Genomic DNA, 22,190 nt, shown 5'->3' with positions numbered 1-22,190 from the left:
ACCAAAGACCTGAGTCAAATGCCATGGGAGGGATGGACAGGATCACCAAGAATGCTCCAATTCTGAGACCTGGAGAAACAGACCTGGCTAGACTGAACCTGAACTAGGACAACTGACAAGCCTACCTAAAATATCTTCCCGCTCTACCGCCACCCCCAAATACCATCAAGATGGCAAGCTCTAAGAAAAAGCAGGAGTAGACTCTAAACATCAAGGAAAGAGCCAAGAGTATGGAAAGAGAACTTTCTGAAGTACAAGAGTAGAGGAAAAGTAAACAGCATAGTATGAAGCAGCAGTCCAACAACAAATCCCCCACCCTAAGCACAAGATATAGCTGAAGGAATGTGAAGCAGTGGCATATTGAAGGGAATCATATTAAACAAGAAAACTCAAACCCAGTTCAGCTCTCCATAAACTGGATTCAATCCCCCATGCTAATAGGCTAGCAGAAAAAGGAGGCACATTCACTTTCAGACATAAATACTATTCACTTCTGTCTCTATTATCCTATATATGATGTCTGACAGTCAATCATTAGTTACAAAACAACCCAAAAAGCAAGAAAAAAATAAACAACAAATGACAAAGCAATCAACAGAACCAGACTTGCTTATAACATAGATGTTGGAACTTTCAGCCAGTGGATTTTGAATTATTATGATTACTAAGGTAGGTGCTTCTAGTGGAAAACATGGAAAATATGAATGAACAGACTGAAGAATATGAGCAGAGAAATGGAAAACAGAAAAAAGACTCAAAGGGAAATATTAAAGATTAAAAAAACATGGTAATAGATGAAGAATACTTTCAGTGGGTTTATTAGTATATTCAGTGGAGCCAAGGACAAAATCAGTGAACTCAAAAATAGGTCAAAAGAAATTACACAAACGAAACATAATGAGAAAAGAATGGGAAGAGTTGAACAGAGGATCCAAAGGTTATGGGACAATATCTAACAGGAATCTAATAAGAATTTTTGGAACCCAAGAGGAAGAAGAATAGAGAGGAGGCAGAGGAGGAAGAGGAGGTGAGGAAGCGAGACAGGTGGAAGCAGAACTATTTGAAAAGATATAAAAAATACTGAGACAGATCCAGAAAGCTCAGAAAACTCTGAACAGGACAAATATGAAAATATACTTACATATACCTAGACATGCCATACACAAATTCTCAAGGCAGTCAGATAAAGATGAGAAATTATGTACACCTAGCAAAAATATCACTCAGAAAATGAAGGTGAAATAAAAGCCTTTTTTTTTCCAGTTCTGATGCCTCCTCCCTGCCAAAAGATGAAATAATTCATAACCTGCAGATTTGCATTATAAGAAATGATTAAGTTCTTCAAGTAGAAATAAAAATAACAGAATTTTGAAGGTACATGAAGAAATGAGTTCCGGAAATAGTTAGAATGAAGGCAAATACATCTCTTGTAAAAAATTAATTGCTCTAAAGAAAATTGACTAAACCCCAACTGGTAGGTATATATTGTGGACTTTCAGCATACACAAAAGTAAAATATATTACAATAATACTGTGAAAGGCAAGAAGTAGGAATTGACAGTATAGCACTGTTAAGATACGCAATACTACATAAAGCAGTAAAATATTAATGGAAGGTAGACTGTAATATCCCCAATACTATTAATCAATAAAAAACAGAATATCTTCCATAAGTCACATGAGTGACCTGTGACTATCCCCCTTGAGCCCAACAGAAGAGAAGAAATTTTCATAAGACAGTGTTTAGTGCACAGAGGTTGTGGCCTAGGAGACAACAGGTGTAGATAAGGGGTAAATAAAACACCATACTGAAAAATGGGTATTTTAAGTAAAAATCTGTAAATTGAAACGTAAGCTCCCCACATTCTTCAACCAACTGGCTCCCTGAATCTAGACTGTCAGGTCTATACTTATAGTACTTTTCTAAAAGGAAAATGACTGGCCTGAGGGGGAAAAAAAAAAAAAAAACTTTAGATACTCAAGTTTTGAGGCCATCAAATCACTACATTACTGACTGACCATCTACCGTGATGTCCACCTGTCCCAAGTCCTGCCCACACAAAGCTTCCAATCAGCTCTGAGTATCTAGGCAAAATTACCAAGTCCTTCTAGGAGAAAGAAAGTGAAATTGTTATTAGAATCATCAGCAGCAATTTGATTGAACACTAGGCCAGAAGACACAGAATAACATGTTTAAGATCATCTAGAAAAAAAAATGCAAGCTAAAGAATCAAAATCCAGCCAAAGTATTCGTAAATATAAATGTAATACAACATATAGACACTCATGGAGTACTATTCTTATGACTATGAGCCCTGCCTACGGAATCTACCAGGGAATAAACTTTTAAGTAGCCAAAATTTTGAAGATGTCAGCATAAAGACTGGTGAAAACTCCCATTTAATAAAGAAGAAATATTTGAATCAGAATATTATCATTTTGCAATCCTTAGTGAAATAATGGTTTTTAACATTACAAAAACAAAGACAGCTAGACACTGTGCATCCTTTGAAAATACACAACACCAACTATGAAGTATTCTTGCCCTCCCCAACCCCTGTAAAAAAAAAAAAACAAAAAAACCCCTGAATCTCACTGAATGAGATTTAACTATCAATTTACAGGAAATACAGGGAATAGAGGAACATGTTAAATGCCATGAGAACGCAATCAGCAAAAGCTGATGGAAAATTCTACAAAACAAATAGGATAGCAACAAATGGCAAGGAAGAGAAAGAGATAGAAACTTATAGATTAAAACAGACTTAAGAAGCATATTAATCAAAACGTACTGTATGGACCTCCTTTGGATCCTGATCTAAACAAACTAAAGGAAAAAAATTATGAGACAGTCAGGGAAATATGAGAACTCACTGGATGCTTGATAACATTAAGAAATAACTGTGCCACGGGTCAGAATGGCCATCATCAAAAAATCTACAAACAATAAATGCTGGAGAGGGTGTGGAGAAAAGGGAACCCTCTTGCACTGTTGGTGGGAATGTAAATTGATACAGCCACTATGGAGAACAGTATAGAGGTTCCTTAAAAAACTAAAAATAGAACTACCATACCACCCAGCAATCCCACTACTGGACATATACCCTGAGAAAACCATAATTCAAAAAGAGTCATGTACCACAATGTTCACTGCAGTTCTATTTACAATAGCCAGGACTTGGAAGCAACCTAAGTGTCCATCGACAGATGAATGGATAAAGAAGATGTGGCACATATATACAATGGAATATTACTCAGCCATAAAAAGAAACAAAATTGAGTTATTTGTAGTGAGGTGGATGGACCTAGAGTCTGTCATACAGAGTAAAGTAAGTCAGAATGAGAAAAACAAATACCATATGCTAACACATATATATGGAATCTAAAAAAAAGCAGGGTTCTGAAGAACCTAGGGGCAGGACAGGAATCAAGACTCAGATGTAGAGAACAGACTTGAGGACACGGGGAGGGGTAAGGGTAAGCTGGGACAAAGTGAGAGAGTGGCATGGACATATATACACTACCAAATGTCAAACAGATAGCTATTGGGAAGCAGCCACATAGCACAGGGAGATCAGCTCAGTGCTTTGTGACCACCTAGTGGGGGGGATAGAGAGGGTGGGAGGGAGACGCAAGAGGGAGGGGATATGGGGATATATGTATATGTATAGCTGATTCACTTTGTTATAAAGCAGAAACTAACACACCATTGTAAAGCAATTATACTCCAATAAAGATGTTAAAAAAAAAAAAAAAAGAAAGAATTGTGCCCAGCCCTAGGCCGGGAGGCCCAGATGGGGGAACCCCAGGCTGGGGCCCCTCTGGACGATGGCAGCGGCTGGACAGGAAGTGAGGAAGGAAGCGAGGAGGGCACTGGTGGCAGTGAGGGGGCGGCGGGAGACAGGGGCCCAGACACAGAGGGTGTTTGGAGTTCAGACATTGAACAGAGCTTCCAGTAGGCCCTGGCCATCTACCCACCCTGTGGCTGGTGGAAAATCATCCTGCCTGATGAATGCAAGATATATGGTCGGAATGAACTGACTGCTCGCTACATCAAGCTGAGAACGAGAAAGGCTCAAACTCGCAAACAGATCTCTAGTCATACCCAGGTTTTGGCCTGAAGGTAATCAACGGAAATCCAGTCCAAGCTCAAGGACCAGGTTTTCAAGGACAAAGCTTTCCAGACAATGGCCACCATGTCCTCAGCCCAGCTCATCTCAGCACCTTCCCTGCAGGCCAAACTTGGTCCCGCCGGTCCTCAGGCCCCAGAGCTTTTCCAGTTTTGGTTGGGGGGTTCTGGGCCCCCCTGGAATGTTCCAGGTGTGAAGCCATTCTCGCAAACACTGTTCTCCTTGTCACTGACTCCTCCATCTACTGACCTTCCAGGGTACGAGCACCCCCAAGCCCTCTCACCTCCTGCTTTGCCCACACCTGCCCCCATCAGCCCCAGCCTGGCAGGCTCGGGCTCTGGGCACTGCTCGGTTGCAGCTGGTGGAGTTCTCGGCCTTTGTGGAACCTCTGGATGCAGCTGACTCTTACCAGAGGCACCCGTTTGTACACCTCAACCAGCACTGCCCCAGGCCCAGAGCGCCCCCCTTCGGGAGTGTGGATGTCCGGCAGATCTATGACAAATTCCCTGAGAAAAAGGGCGGTCTGCGGGAGCTGTATGACTGTGGGCCCCCGACGCCTTCTTCCTGGTCAAGTTCTGGGAGGACCTGAACTGGGTGCCAAGTGGCGAGGAGGTGGGGGCCGGCGGCAGCAGTGGTGGCTTCTATCGAGTGAGCAGCCAGTACGAGACCCTGGAGCACATGACCCTCACCTGTTCCTCCTGTTCCACCTGTTCCAAAGAAGAAGGTCTACTTCTTTGGCAAGCAGGTGGTGGAGAAGGTGGAGACGGAGCACGCCCAGCTGCAGGACGGGAGGTTCATGTACCGCCTGCTGTGCTCACCCATATGCGAGTACCTGGTGAATTTCCTGCACAAGCTTTGGCAGCTACCCGAGCTGCTATATGATGAATAGTGTCCTGGAGAACTTCACCATCCTCCAGTGGTGACAGAGACACCCAGGAACTGCTGCTCTGCACCACCTACATCTTTGAGGTCTCCACCAGTGAGCAGGGGGTCCAGCACCACATTTACCACCTGGTCAGGGACTGAAGGGGGACCCCAGAAGTGGCCCACCCCCGGAATACCCTCCTCCCAAGAAGGACCTCCAGCCTTCCTCACGCTTCTTACTTGGGGAGGGGGCTGCTTCCTGTTAGGACCTTAAAAGCTGGGTGGTGAGTTGAATGGGCTGGGACTGAGAAGAAAGGATGGGTCCTGATATTGGGACCTCATAGGGGTGTCTGAAAGGACACATCACTCCAGGACATTTGACACTGGGGACAGGAGTGAGACAACCCCTGGGACAGCACTGGTTTCTGTCTCTGACAGGCACCCTTCCCCTTCTCTGGGGCAGAAGGGCGCTCTTCTTCCCAATCTGCCTCTCCTTACCAGCCCCATCCTGGGACCCTGATACCAAATTCTGAAGGTTAACCCTTTCTGTGCAGGAGTAAAGCCAGCTGGGCCCTGGAAATTTTTTTTTTCTTTTAACGTAACAAGAGATATTTATAAGTGGGTGTTAGGGTCATGACATTTTCTCAGCTGGGCAAGCAGTGGGGTGAGGCTTTTAAATCTCATGTCCTCTTCTAAATAAGCTGTGGCGCTAGGCTGTGTTGCCTCCTTCTCCTCCCCTCCATCCAAAGTGTGTTTTGACAGAGGATAAAGCTATTTTACCAAAAAAAAAAAAAGAAGAAAGAAAGAAAGAATTGCTTGCTTTTTAAAGGCAAAATACCAATGGGATTTTTTTTTGGTAGACCGTGAAAGATTCTAAAATTTATATTTATATATGTAAACACAAAAGTCCAGGAACAGCCAAGACATTATTGAAGAAAACGAACAAGATGGAAGACGAACTATAAAGCTTAAGAATTAAGCTCAATAATTCAGTTTGGAATTGAAAGGCAGTATAAAATAGTTGTTAAGAGCATAAACTACAGAGCCTGAATGCCTGATTTTTACATCCAGGATGTTAGATGAAGCTCTACTAGATATGTGACCTCAAGAAGTTAAACCTTTATGTGCTTCAGTTTCTTTATCCATAATATTGGAAAATGAAATTCTGATCTAAATGGCATTTGTGAAGATTAAATAACTTAATATTTATAAAGCATTTAGAACACTATCCAGCACCAAGTAAGGACTATATGTATGTTTGGTACTGATTCAAGGATAAGTAAACAAATAGAACACAAAAGAGAGCCCAGAAATAAATCTATCCATATATCTACACTTAATATTTAATAGATATAGTACTGTACACGAGTAAGAAAAGGATAGCTATTTAAATAAATGATATTAGGAAAAAACAACCCAGTGTGAAAATAAATGAAATTGGACCCCAGCCTCAATCATATAAAAAAATCAATTCCAAGTAGGATGAAAGACCTAACAGTGAAAGGCAAAATTATATAACTTTTAGAAGGTCACATAGGGGAATAACTTTATGAATTCAGGGGATGGAATGATTTAGAAGACAAAATTCTCAAACCAAAAAAGAAAAGAATGATAAATTCAACTTCATTAAAATTAATAACTTTTGTTCATCAAAAGACATCATAACCAAACTGGGAGTAACTATTTGAAACACAAACTAAGCAAGGAATAATGTATAAAATATTAAATGATTTCCTACAAATCAATAAAGAAAAAAATAAACGTTCCTTCCTCTAAAATTGATAAATTAAACCAGGTGTCAGCAAACCACAAACAGCAGGATTAGGTAAAAATGGTTTACATACTTTTAAGTAGTTAAAAAAATATCTAAATAATATTTTGTGACATATGCAAATTATATGAAATTTACATTTTATTATCCATAAAATAAAATTTTACTGGAACACAGCCAAATCACTCATTTACACAAATGACTGCTTTCATACTACAAGAGCAGGGTTGAATAGTTGCAACAAAAACTTCATGGCCCACAAAGCCTAAAACACTTACAATCTGGCTATTCACAGAAAAAGTTTACTGGCACCTGAGTTAAACTAATAGGCATCTCATAGAAGAGCAAGCATAAATAGTCTATAAGTATATGAAAAGATGTGCAATTTCGTTAGTGGTAAGAAAAATACAAACTGAAAACACCATATTATACACTCCAGATCTTCAAAAAATGTAATATCTGACAATTCCAAGCACTGGCATTGAAATGAAATACCAGATCTCTCTTCCACTGCTCCTGGGAGTACATGTGTCACTAGAAATAGATTCTCTGAAAAATGCTTGCATGACATATGTCCAAGAACATATCAGGAGACATGTATTGATACAAGACTAGTTATAGAAGCAATATTCATAAAAACAAAAAAGTAGAAACCAAATATCCATCAACAGAACAATGAATAAATAACCAGTGGTAATAAAAATGAATGCACTATACCTACAAACATCAACATGGATACACCTCAAAAATATAATGAATGATAAGATGCAAGGCTAAAGAAATACATATAAAATATGATATCCTTTAAAAAGGGGACTGAAAGATGAAACAACGTGTTATGTAAGGATTCATACATAGTTGGTAACATTTATTAAAAATACAAAAAAATGTACATAGTTAACTCTCCAAGGAGAAAGTACAATAAAGTCAAATTAGGGCATACTGGTGACTTCTGGGGTATGTTCTATTACTTGGTTTGAGTGTTGGGTATAAAGGTATTTGTTTTACTGTTGTTCTTGACATTATATTACTTGCTTTTGTGTATATGCTATATTTCAAAATAAAACATGTATTTCCAAATACCACAAAACTGGGCAATATATTGTTTAAGGATGCAAACATATAAGGTTAAAAACTACAATGAAGAGTAAGGAGGAAAAAAAGCAAGGATATACAATTTATATAATAGCTTGTTATCATCTCAATTTTTAATAAAAATATGTAAGAACAATAGAAAAACCATATGTGCAAAAATTCCAAAAAAGACCCACATTACCAAATCTCACTCAAGAAGAACAAGAAAATCTGATTAGACTTACATCAAGTAAAGAAATGGAACAGTAATTAAAAAATTTTCCCCACAGAAAACCTCAAAGCCACACAGCTTCACTGCTGAGTTCCATCAAACACTTAAGGAAGACATAATATATACCAATTCTACATAAATCTTTCAGAAAATAGATGAGAAAACACCTCCAAATTCATTTTATGAAGCCAATATTAGCCAGATACTAAAGACAGAAAAGTATAAAACAGTTAGAAATACTGGTGTACCTACCACCAAGAATTAACAAGCTTAATAACTGGATAAATTTTTAAACACTCATAATTTACAGTGATATTTTATTTCATGAGAATGTCAGGTCAGCTAGAATATTTTTCAGGTTATGGCACACATAAATAATAGTATCTGTACAATGATACTAGTATAAATGAATGCTGCTCCAGGACAGAGTCAAATAATCTGAGAACTCTAGTCCTTTATCCAGCTGCCCAGAAAGCTGAAGGGCTCAATATATTATACTTAAAACCCACTCAGGGCACAATAGTGTGTCATGGAACAGAAATTACAAAGCTCTGATCCAGGGCAAAAAGATTATGTCTCTTTGGTTCCTTGACATATGGAGAGTTATGAAGGTAGTTTGTTTAAAAATCATATACATTGGAATCAAAGTCAAGAAATATGGAAAGGAAAACGGGGTGGGACAAGAAGACACAAGTGAGAAACTTCATTTTGTAGCTTTTTTAAAGTTAGATTTTTAACCTTAAAGATGCATTAAAAATAAAATTACAGAGAAAAAAAGTAAAAGTCTTAGGTTATAATATCAGTTCCATTACTAACTACTTGTATGACTTTTAGTAGATTCATTTATTTATGTTAGCTTTATTTTCTAAATAGGACAAATAAAATGGACAATCTACTTCCTAAACGCTCTAAGACTATAATTTTTCAAATAAAAGCAATGGAAGCAAATCAAACCATGGCTTCTGTAAAATTTCTTGTTCTTTATTCCTATGAGCCACGTACCTTTGATGTTTTGGGGACTCTTGTTACCTCATGCTAACGAACCACAGTAAGAAAATATAAGGCATACGAATTTTTATTTAACATAAAAATCAGGTCATCACTGTATCTCATCAGTATTATTTGCTAATTAAGCCTATACACCTATTTCCTTTCTTCCTGTCACATTCCGAACTTTGACTTCCTGACTCAACAAGTACCTCAGCCTTTTCTAATCCTACTATTTGATATTCTCTTCACTCCTTTAAATATACCACCTTACCCAGATGCTCCATTGTTTAAAAATTACCTGTCCAACTCCACAACAGTATCTAGTCCAAGAACCTTACTCTCTTGCACACAGTAACAACAAAAGGACCTATCCTTCAACCACTAGCCACCTAGTTCAAAGGACTCTCTTAACATTATAATGCTATGTTAGTAAGTATCCATGAAAATAAACTTTAAAAAAAAATCTCGTTTATTCAATCTGACTTCATATCCTCTGCTCTGAAATCTGAAATGCATTACAAGGTTCACAATACCTCAAAATAGTGAAAAGATAAAAAGTAAATAAGGCATTTGCTACTCCCCTACCCCGCCCCCCAACAAAAGCACTCCACAACTAAGTTCCAGCAGTATCACTTGTACTAATTTCATTTATGAGATACTTAATCATCATTTTACAAATAAACAGATTCTGAGATTAGGCCACCCAACTACTGAAGAGCAGGGCTAAAATAAGAACCTAATTATGCCTAACTTCAAAACCCATGGACCTACTAAGACACACTGCTAAAATCCGATGACTGTTTAATTTATACCTATGAACAATCTTAAAGGACAATTATATTTAATAATGTTAATGAATAGAAACAAATTCATACCTTTTTGTATACAGCTGTTATATCAGAATCCAGAACAATTATATTCCTTAGCTTTGCATTTATTTCAGTCGCTGATGGCCTCATAATCATCTCAGAATCAAGCCCTAAGGGAAAAAAAATTATTAAATTATTTTCCCTTCATTTAATAGTTCTGAATTTACTTTTCCTCAAATCTTATTACCTTCAATCTTAATTTCTGAAATGTTATGTTTCTGATCTTGAATAAAGATCTGTAAACATGATAATTCTGCTAAAATCTGTAAGGTAACAATATCTTCATTCTTGGATAATTTTAAAGCTGCAAAAAGAAAGCCATATTGTAAAACATAAGACAAAACTTTTAGTAGTTACCTTACTATACTTATAAAGTAACTGAAATATCACAACAATGATAACGCTAGAGGAAAACGTGATTTGCAAATTGAAAGCAAGCAATATATTACCTACGAAATTAGGAATGCTAAAGAAAATCAAATCCAATGAAAACAAAGCCAAACCAATGCAAAGAGACAGAACAAAAATAGTTCTTAGATGAGAATAACATTTGAAACTAAGAAGTTGTAGTTGTAAAATCATAAATCTTTTGCGATTTAATGATTACAGGGTGATACATGTTATTATCAAACTTGCAACTTTTGACTGCTTAAAAAAGCACTCCGATTAAAAAACATACTCTCATATTATTCAAATTTTGTTAGTTCTATTTTTCTTATTTAAATAATACTAAATGCACAAAATTTAATTACACTAAATACTTCTACTGTATAATCTTCAACTAAAATGAATGATAAGATAAATAAAAGCCACTTTTCTTCAGCAATAATCACTTTACTATTATTTTCTAAAATTAACCTGGTATATAATGAATCTTTCTAAATATTAATCTAGCAATAGAATTCTAACACCAATATTATAATAATAACACAAGAGCAAAAATTTATTGATCTACTTAGTAAAAATTTGATGTTGAATTTTAAAGAAACATACGTATTTTTTTAATAAACTCTCCTTTGTCTTCAGTCTCTGCAATATGCACTGGGGCTGGTTTTTCCTCCAAATATGGAAGGATATTATTAAAATAATTTATTGTATTCAGAAGTGCTTCAGTATGTAAATGAATGTCCAAAGAGGAAAAATTCACCTAAAGAACAAAGCTGATTTTAGTAATACAACAAATATTTGTCTGTATTCTTTGTGGTATAAAGGATACAATTTATAATATTCAATTTTTATCCTCAAGGATCTTACAGTTCTAGTTATAAAATAATTTTCATAATATATTTGCTTAGAAATACAGTATCTAATTAAAAAATAAATTATTCACCTATACCTTAATCAGTTGCACAACACTGTTATAGGTGTCCTTCAACATTGTTATGGGTAAATTCTTTTCAGCCTATACAAAGTGAAAAAAACAAATCTGTTCGATTATCATAGGAAGACATATGTATATATCATTACATAATGGTCCTAACACACATTTCTATAATTTTTCCAGCTATTTATATACATATAATTACTTAAACAAACGACTGCTTCACCAGAACAAATTTGCTAAGTATTCAATAAATGTTACATACTATCTTGCTTATTATCAAGAGTGGATATTTAGGTTTTATCACATGTAGAGGACAATCATTTAGTCAGTGACAACTGTTAAGATCCTTCCCAAATCTTCCTATATGTTAAAACAAAATTTTGACGGAACAGTCTGCCAGGTATCAAATACTCTGTGGTATCTTTAGATTTGGAACATTTTTACAATATAAAAGCTGTTTAATTCATAAACAACAAAACACTAAAATATCTACATCAATAATAGTAAAAAATGGTCTTAAAAGTGATATAATTCTCATTTAGCATTAAGTACTGTAATTATTAAAATAACGTGGACTTACATAAAAACAGGTCAATGAAAGCAAGGGTTAAATCATATGTAGACCACAGTACACATAAAAACTTAATAAATGATGAAATAGTTATCATAAATCAATAGGAAAGGAATAGAGTCACTGACAGCAGGAAAATTAGGTAACTTCAGACAATGGAGTTGTATCCTATACCACTTTTCATCAAGATTGAAAAGTTTGTTGACATCCTGATGGGGGGGAAATAGCCAAACTGCAGGCCGTTTCTACTTAGAATGTGGGCTGCTTATTATCTTGCTATGTGAAGTGTTTATAAATCACAAGTATCTAACAGAGGATGACAAAACAAAAAAATCTTAAACTTTTAGGAGTTATAGCGATCACATCAGAATCAAGATTAAACTGAATATTGCTAAACTTATAAAACTTGATTTTAATATTTCAGCAGTATGCTTACCATAACAAGCATATAAATCAAACTACTTACCTTCACATATTCCAGTGTTAACAGATCTTCCATTGTGTTATCCAGTGTTGTAATCAAATAAATTGGTTTCTTGTTTTCATCTAAAAATAATTTCTAAAATTATTCTTTCATAGAAAAACTAATGGAAAATAAATGCAGGCAATATTAATAATTATAGAATTGGAAAAGAAGGATTTCCTGTATCATATCAATTCTGGGCCTTGATTTCTGTATTACTCAACTCAGGTCCTTCCTCCTTTATTTTAAACTCTAAAAATGTAATTTCATCTCACAATTCCCTTCTCTTATGCCACAATGCTGAAGATTCTAACCCTTCTAAACCTAGATAGGAACTGAAGTAAGAAAAAGTAGCAATCAGTTAAAGAAAAAACAGAATGTTTATTAGGAACAATGAAAGGACATGAAGAGATTCTAGTCTTGAGTCACAGAAATAGCTAGAAAGAAAACTGCCAGAATCTCTAAAATCCTAATTGTAGAGAAAAAGCATCAGGTAACTGATGAGAAACTAAATTGTTCTCTGTATTAGTTTAGATTAAAACAAACTCTATTACCATATTATCAGTCTTTACTAGTTGTATTGTTGCTTCTGCTCAAAATCTAAGAAGATAAGTGAGGAAACCGCTGTAGAATAGTATTCTGTGTAAAGTCTTTATAACTATCATCAGCAAATTACTTACAACTGTTCAAAATCAATAACTAGATACTGGAAGAAAGGACTACAAACCAATCATACTACTCTTGAGGAAAAAAATGCAACACATTTCCACAGAATGCTCCAGATTTAAAAGCTTATTAGCGGGCTTCCCTGGTGGCGCAGTGGTTGAGAATCTGCCTGCCAATGCAGGGGACACGGGTTTGAGCCCTGGTCTGGGAAGATCCCACATGCCGCGAAGCAACTAGGCCCGTGAGCCACAATCACTGAGCCTGCGCGTCTGGAGCCTGTGCTCCGCAACAAGAGAGGCTGCGATAGGGAGAGGCCCACGCACGGCGATGAAGAGTGGCCCCCACTTGCCGCAACAAGAGAAAGCCCTCGCACAGAAACGGAGACCCAGCACAGCCAAAAATAAATAAATAAATAAATAAATAAATAAATAAATAAATAAATATTTAAAAAAAAGCTTATTAGCAATGAAGCTAGCTTTCTACTGTAGATGCTAATCACATTTCAATCCTTAAGAAGGTCTCCACTTTTTTTCACTCATTTATTCATTCATTGAATAACTATCTACTGATCATTTACTTTGTGTAAGAAATTGTGCTATTCACTTCTTCCTACTCTTTCTAAGAAAACAGAAGCAAATATATTACAAAATAGGTGCACTGATAATTATATGTCTTGTATTATGTGTGTAAGGGTTTTCTTATCCTTTGCTCTTGGGAAAACAAAAAATTATAAAAAACATAAATATTAACAACTGCTATAATACTTCTGGATTACTGGTGAACACTATCAAGTTGGTTTACTTTTCTTTCCAACTGCCAGAGCAAACTTTGATGTAAAAAGCATAATAAAGCAGAACTCTGTATCTTCCACGTATGATAATTTTTTCAGGAAGAGATAATCATAACACAATTCACCACATGCAAGTTCTCAGAGGCTACAGAACAAGTGTAGAGTATGGAACTAAAATGTATAAATCATATCCAATGATTAAGTTTTCAGGCCACAATACTTAATCTGCTTCCCAAAATACAAAGATCACATTTAATTCAGGGCTCAGAAAAAAGGGGAAGTTTTCATTATACCAGTTAACTGACATCTTTTGTCTGGGAATGAGTTCCCAGAGAAGATGGCCTTCTCAAATTCTTGAGATGTACATAAGCATATTCCTTACCTTTCTTATTCCCACAGATAGTTCATTTTTACTTTAGTTCTCTAACTCCCTTATTTTCTGTATCTCAATTCACTGGGGAAAAAAATTCCTAAATGAGTTCAAAAGATTTCACAAGATAGCTTCCATTTAAAACTTAAATAACTTATAAACATTTAAAAAAAAAAAAAAAAGTCAACCATCAAAAGAACATGGAGGAATTCCCTGGTGGTCCAGTAGTTAGGATTCGGCGCTTCACTGCCAGGGTCCAGGTTCGATCCCTGGTCGGGGAACTAAGATCCTATGAGCTGCGCAATGCAGTCAAAAAATAATTTTTTAAAAATTAAAAAAAAAAAAGAATATCGATTCCAGGACAGCTAAGAGTAAAGTACTTTTATACACATGCAAATAGAACACATTTATGTGGTCTAAAAAATAAAAGTAAAGCCCTACTAACTTTTAGTTGGAAAAAAATTAGTTTAGCCAACTGTATCAATGATCATTTGGAACATCAATGGTCTAAATGCACCAATTAAAAGACAACAATTGCCAAAATGGATCAAAAAAACAAGACCCAAGTATACACTGTCTACAAGAAACCCACTTCAAATATAAAAGTACGTATAGATTGAAAGTAAATAGATGTTGAAAAATATATTATGTTAACACTAATAAGAAGAAAGCAGAGATAGCTATATAAATTTTCAGACAGAGCAGACTTCAAAGCATGCAAAAGTTATCAGGGATAAAGAAAGGCATTATATAATGATAAAGGGGTCAATTCTCCATTAGAACACAACAATCCTTAAGGTGTACTTATCTAACAATAGAAAGCAAAAATGATAATACTGCAAAGAGAAATAAATGAACCCACTACCATATTAGAACACTTCACACCCCTCTATCAGAAATGGACAGATCCAGCAGATGAAAAATCAGTAAGGACATAGTTGAACTCAGTAATACCATCAAGTAACTGGATGTAATGGATGTCTACAGACTACTTCATCCAACAGCAGCAGAATGTTCGTTCTTCTTAAGTTCACATGGAATATTCACCAAGATCAACCACATTCTCAGCCACAGAACACACCTTAGCAAATTTTAAAAAAAGAAATCATACAACGTCTGCCTTCAGACCACAACAGAATTAAAATAGAAATCAATAACAGAACAATAGTTGGAAAATTCCAAAATATCTGGAGAATAAACAACACACTTCTAAGTAACACATAAGTCAAAAAAGAAATCTTGAAGGAAGAATTAAAAAACACTTGGAACTGAATAAAAATGACAACACACCTAATCAAAATCTGTGGGCTATAGTGAAAGCTGCACTTAGAGGGAAACATAGCATTGAATGCATATATTAGAAAAGAAGATTTAAAATCAATAATCTATGCTTCCATATCTTAGGAAACTAGAAAAAGAAGAGAACAAATCCAAAGTAAACAAAAGTAAAGAAATAAAAATCAGATCAGAAATCAATGAAACTTAAAGCAAGAAATCATTAGAGAAAATCAAAGAAACCAAAAGTGGTTCTCTGAAAAATATCAACAAAGTTATAAATCTCACCAGGCTAACTTAGGAAAAACAAAGAGAACACAAATTACTAGTATCAGAAATGAAACAGAGGACATCACTATAGGTATCATGCACATGAAAAGAATAAAGAAATACTATGAACAACTCTGCCCACCAATTTGATAACCTAATAAAATGGAACAATTCCTTGAAAGACATACTCTGTCAAACTCACACAGGAATAAACAAACTGAATATCTATTAAAGAAATTAAGTCAATAATTAATACCCTTCCAAAACAGAAAGCACCAGGCCCAGATGGGTTCACTAGTGAATGTTAACAAACATTTAAGGAAGATACTATACCAATTCTGTGTAATCTCTTTCAGACTATAGAAAAAGAAAATACTTCCTAACTCATTCTATGAAGACTGAATTACCCTAATACCAAAACCACAGACACACACACACAGACCAAAAAAAAAAAAAAAAAAAGCAGGGGGAGAAGGAGGAAGAAGGGAAGAAGGGAAGAGAATTACAGGACAGGAATTTTCATTAACACAGATGCAAAAATCTTCAACAAAATAATAGCAAATCAAATCCAACAGTGTGGAAAAAATTATGCACCATGACCAAGTAGGATTTATCCCAAGATAACAGGCTGGTTCAACATTCGAAAATCAACTGACATAATCCATCACATCCACAGGCTAAAGAAGAAAAACCACATGATCATATAAATTGATGCAGAAAAAGCATCTGACAATATCCAACCACCACTCATGATAAAAGCTCTCAGTAAACGAGGAATAAAAGAGAACTTCCTCAACTTGATAAAGAGTATCTCCAAACAACCTATAGCTAACATCATAATGGTGAGAAACTCAAAGCTTTCACACTAAGGAACAAGGTAAGGATGTCCTTCCCCTCTTACCACCCATTTTCACATTGTAATGTAGGTCTTACCAAATACAATAAGAGAAGAAAAGAAATAAAAGGTGTACATACTAGGATGCAGACTGGGATGGAAGACATGAAACTGTTCACAGATTACATGATCATATATGCACAAAATCTAAAAGAATCAACAACAAAAAAACTCGAACTAATAAGTCATTATAGTAAGGTTGCAGGATACAAGTCAACGGCTTTCCTATATACCAAAAAAGGACAAAGTGGAATTTGAAATTAAAAACACAATTTTTATTTACATTAGCACCCCAATAATGTAATTCTTAGGGAAAAAATCTAATAAAATATGTACAAGACCTCTATGAGGAAAACTATAAAACTCTAATGAGTGAAATCAAGAATCCAAATATACGGAGAGATGATCCATGTTCATGGATAGGAAGACTCAACAGTGCCAAGATGTCAGTTATTCTCAACCTGATCTATAGATTCAATGCAATACCAATCAAAATTCCAGGAACCAATTCATGTATATTGACAAATTGATTCTAAACTTCATAAGGAGAGGCAAAAGACCCAGAATACCTAAGACAATACAGACGGTCCCCAACTTAAGATGGTTTGTATCATGATGGTAAAAAAAACTGATAAACTTACAACCACTGTACCCTTACAACCATACTGTTTTTCACTTTCAGTACAGTATTCAATAAATTATATGAGATATTCATCACTTCATGATAAAATAGGCTTTGTGTTAGATGATATTGCTCAACTGTAGGCTAACATAAGTGTTCTGAGGATATTTAAAGTATGTTAGGCTAAGCTATGATGTTCAGTAAATCAGGGGAATTAAATGCATTTCAACTTAGAATATTTTCAACTTACAATGGTTTACTGTGACATAATACCATCGAAAGTTGAGGAAGATCTATATTAAAGGAGAAGAACAAATGTGAAGGACTGACACTACCTGATTTTAGAACTTGCTATAAAGTTACAGTAATCAAGGCACTGTGGTACTGGCAAAAGAACAGACAAAACAGATCAATAGAACACAACAGAGTCCAGAAATAGACTTCTCTAAATGTACTCAATTGATCTTGGACTAAAGAGCAGAAGCAATACAATGGAGAAAGACAGTCTTTTCAACAAATGTTGATGGACTAAATGGATATCCACACACAAAAAACCACCCTTCACAAAAATCAACTCAAAATGGACCATGCATCTACATATATAATACAAAATTATAAAATTTCAAGAATATGGGAGAATATCTAGAAATCCTTGGATTGGCAATGACTTTTTAGGATACAACATCAAAGGCATGATCAAGGAAAGAATCAATAAACTGGACTTCATTAGAAATAAAAATTCTTCTCTGCAAAAGACTATGAGAGAATGAAAAGACAAGCCACAGACTGGAAGAAAATATTTGCAAAAGACACATATGATAAAGGACTGTTATCCAAAATATACAAAGAATTCTTTAAATTCAATGAGAAAACAAACAATACAATTTAAAAAATAGGCCAAAGAATTTAACAGAGACCTCACCAAAGAAGATATACAGATAGCAAATAAACATATGAAAAGATGTTCTACACGTTATCATCAAGGAAATGAAATTAAAACAACAATAAGATACACTACACACCTTATTAGAATGCTCAAAATCCAGGCCATTGACACCAAACACTAGTGAGGATGTGGAGCAACAGGAACTCTCTTCATTACTGATGAGGATGCTAAAAGGTACAGCCACTTTGGAGAATGTTTGAGAGCTTCTTATAAAACTAAGCATACACTTATATTAGACTCAACAATTGTGCCCCTTGGTATTTACCCAAAGAAACTGAAAACTTATGTCCACACAAAAACCTGCAGATGGATGTTTACTGCACCTTTACTCAGAACTGGCAAAACTTGGAAGCAACCAACACATCCTCTGGTACTTGAATGGATAAACTGTGGTACATCACACAGTGTACTATTATTAAGTGCTAAGAAAAAATGAATTATCAAGTCATGAAAAGACATAGAGATAACTTAAATACATATTAGTAACTGAAAGACGCCAGTCTGGAAAAGCTAGATACTATATAATTCCAACTATATGACATTCTGGAGAAGGGAAAACTATGGACAAAGTAAAAAGATGAGTGGTTGCCAGGGACTGAGGGAGGACAGGAAAGGATGAATAGATGGATCACAGAGGGCTTTTAGGGCAGTGAAACTACTGTGTATGATACTGTAACATTGGATACATGTCATTATACATTTGTCCAATACCCTTAGAATGCACAACACCAAGCTGAACCAAGTAAACTATAGAATTTGGGTGTAATGTGTCAATGTAGGTTCATCAACTGCAACAAATGTATCACTCTGGTGGAGAATATTTATAATGTGAGAGGCTATGCCTGTGTAGGTGCAGGGGATATATGTTAAATCTCTATCATCTGCTCAACTGGGCAGTGAATCAAAAACTGCTCTAAAATAAAGTCTATTAAAATAGTTTTAATGTCATCCCTACATATAATAATGTTCTTATGCTAAAAAGGAGCATAATGAAATTAAACTAATGAATAGTTTGTCTTTTGCTTTAATTGACGTATAAATGACATAAAACATTAGTTTCAGGTGTACAACGTGATTCCATATTAATATACATTGTGAAATGATCACCACAATAAGTTTAGTTAACATCTGTCCTCACACTTACTTAGAAATTTTTCTTCTTGTGATGAGTACTTTTAAGATTTGCTCTTTCAGCAACTTTCAAATATGCAAAACAGTATTATTAACTACAGTCACCATGCTGTACTTTACATCTCTATGACTTACTTACTTTATAACTGGAAGTTTGTGCCTTTGGACCCCCTTCGCCCATTTTCTGCAGCCCTACGCCCCCACCTATGGCAACGACCAATCTGTTCTCTGTACTACCTTGGTTGTTTTTGTTTTTTTTTTAGATTCCACATATAAGCGAGATCATACCATATTTATCTTTCTCTGACTTATTTCACTTAGCATAATGCCTTCAAGGTCCATTCATGTTGTCACAAATGGCAAGATTTCATTCCTTTTTATGGCTGAGTAGCATTCCGTGGTATCTATTGGGTTGGCCAAAAACTTCGTTTGGGTTTTTCCATAAGCTCTTATGGGAAAACCCGAATGAATTTTTTGGCCAACCCAACAGCACATCTTTATCCATTCACCCATTAATAGACACTTAGGTTGTTTCCATATCTTGGCTATTGTCAATAATGCTGCAATGAACATGAGGGTGCACATATCTTATCAAGTGAGTGTTTTTGCTTTCTTCAAATAAATACTCAGAAGTGGAAATGCCAGATCAGATGGTAATTCTATTTTTAACTTTTTGAGGAACTTTAATACTGTTTTCCATAGTGTCTGCACCAATTTACATTCTCATCAACAAAGCACAAGGGTTCCCTTTTCCCACATCCTCACCAACACTTTTTATTGCTTGTCTTTTTGATAATAGCCATTCTAACAGGTAGAGATTATATCTCGTGGTTTTGATTTGCATTACCCTGATGATTAGTGAGTTGAGCATCTTTTCATGAACCTGTTGGCTAGTTGTACGTCTGTTTGGAAAAAATGCCTATTCAGATCCTCTTTCTATTTTTCTTTTTTTTCTCTATTGAGTTGTATGAGTTTTTTATATTATTTTAGATATTAACACTTTATATCAGATATATGAATTGCAATTATATAACTATTTCATAGACTGGCTTTTCATTTAGTTGGTTTCCTGTGCTGCACAGAAGCTTTTTAGTTTGATGTAGTCGCATCTGTTTATTTTTGCTTTTGTTCCCTTTTGGGAAGCAGAACCAAAAAAATCATCACCAAGATCAATGTCAGGAAGCTTACTGCTTATGTATTCTTCTAGGAGTTTTATGGTTTTAGGTCTTACATTCACATCTTTAATCCATTAAGAGTCAATTTTTATTTATGGTGTAAGACAGTAGTCCATTTTCATTCTTTTGCATGTGGCTGTCCAGTTTTACCAGCATCATTTATTGAAAAGTTATCCTTTCCTCAATGTATATTCTTGGCTCCTTTGTCATAAATTAATTGATCACAGATATGTGGGCTTATTTCTGGGGTCTCTATCTTGTTCCACTAATTGATGTGTCTGTTTTTATGCCAGTACCATACTGTTTTGATTACTATTGCTTTGTAATATAGTTAGAAATCAGGGATCATGATGCCTCCAGCTTTGTTCTTTCTCAAGATTGTTTTGGCTATTCAGGTCTCACATGGTTCCACACAAATGTTAGAGTTATCTGTTCTAGTTCTTTGAAAAATGTCACTGGTATTTTCATAGAGACTGCATGGAATCTGTAGATTGCCTTAGGTAGGATGTACATTTTAACAGCATAAATTATTCCAACCCATGAGGCACAGAATATCTTTCTGTTTATTTGTGTTTTTTTCAATTTCTTTCACCAATGTCTTATAGCTTTCAGTGGATAGGTCTTTTACCTCCTCAGTTAAATTTATCCCTAGGTATTTTGTCCTTTTTGATTCAATTGTAAATGGCGTTGTCTTCTTAATTTCTCTTTCCTGACAGTTTGTTATTAGTGTACAAAAATGCAACAGATTTTAGCATGTTGACTTTGTATCCTGCAACTTTAACAAATTTGATTAGTTCCAACAGTTTTTTTGGTGGAGTCTTTGGAGTTTTTGTACGTATAATATCATGTCTTCTGCAATAGTGACAGTTTCACTATTGGGTCAATTAATAAATTCAAAAGAGAAATTTAAAAATACCTTGAGACAAATGGAAATAGAAATACAACATACCAAAATTTATCGGATGCAGCAAAAGCAGTTCTAAAAGAGAAAATCATGGATGCCTACTTTAAGAAACAAGAAAAATCTCAAATAAACAACCTTACTTTTTACACGTCAAGAAATTAGGCGAAAAAAAGAACAAAACCCAAAGATAGTAGAAGTAAAAAATAACAAAGAAGAGAGGAGAAATAAATGAAATAGAAACCAAAAGACAGCAGAAAAGATCAATGAAACTAAAGAGCTGATTCTCTGAAAAGACAAAATTGACAAACCTTTAGCTAGATTCACCATGAAAAAGAGAGAGGGCTCAAATAAATATAATCAGCTATGAAAAAGGAGATGTGACAAATGATACCACAGAAATTTAAAGGATCATAAGAGACTAGCATGGATATTTTTATATGTTAATTGGACAGCCTAGAAGAAATGGATAAATTTCTAGAAACATACAACCTTCCAAGACAGAATCATGAGCAAATAAGAAGTCTGAATAGAGCAATAACTCCTAAGGAGATCAAATCAAAACCTCCCAACAAAAAAAAAATCTAGGAATAGATGGCTTCACTGGTGAATTCTATCAAACATTTAAAAAGAATTAATACCAATCCTTCTGAAACTCTTCCCAAAAAAATAGAAGAGGAGGAAACATTTGCAAACTCATTTTACGAGGCCAGCATTACCCTGATACCAAAACCAGACAAGGACACCACAAGAAAAGAAAATTACAGGCCAATATTCCTGATGAATATAGATGCAAAAATCCTCAACAAAGTATTACCAAACCAAATTCAATACTATATTAAAAGGCTCAAACACCAAGAT

General features: G+C 35.2%; 1 protein-coding gene and 1 pseudogene across 4 annotated transcripts in view; one reads left to right on the top strand and one right to left on the bottom strand.

The window, feature by feature from the left end:
* VPS13A (vacuolar protein sorting 13 homolog A) overlaps window positions 1-22,190 on the bottom strand; it is a 273,046-nt gene that overhangs the window by 136,013 nt on the left and 114,843 nt on the right. For all 4 annotated transcript variants that reach the window (XR_009008570.1, XM_007182294.2, XM_007182295.3 and 1 more), the window contains exons 27-31: window positions 12,292-12,371; window positions 11,267-11,332; window positions 10,924-11,077; window positions 10,118-10,234; window positions 9,937-10,040 (exon numbers count right to left, since the gene is read on the bottom strand). Coding sequence is in view for 3 of the 4 variants with exons in the window: in XM_007182294.2 (XP_007182356.2) it covers window positions 9,937-10,040; window positions 10,118-10,234; window positions 10,924-11,077; window positions 11,267-11,332; window positions 12,292-12,371 (521 nt within the window). In the remaining variant the exon portion in view is untranslated. The remainder of the gene's footprint in view (window positions 1-9,936; window positions 10,041-10,117; window positions 10,235-10,923; window positions 11,078-11,266; window positions 11,333-12,291; window positions 12,372-22,190) is intronic.
* On the top strand, window positions 3,787-5,156 carry LOC103016340 (transcriptional enhancer factor TEF-4-like; annotated as a pseudogene).

The sequence above is a fragment of the Balaenoptera acutorostrata genome, chromosome 6 (assembly GCF_949987535.1).
Source record: "Balaenoptera acutorostrata chromosome 6, mBalAcu1.1, whole genome shotgun sequence".
NCBI lineage: Eukaryota > Metazoa > Chordata > Mammalia > Artiodactyla > Balaenopteridae > Balaenoptera > Balaenoptera acutorostrata.
The sequence above is the reverse complement of the archived record's forward strand: the minus strand, read 5'-3'. Positions and strand labels throughout refer to the sequence as shown.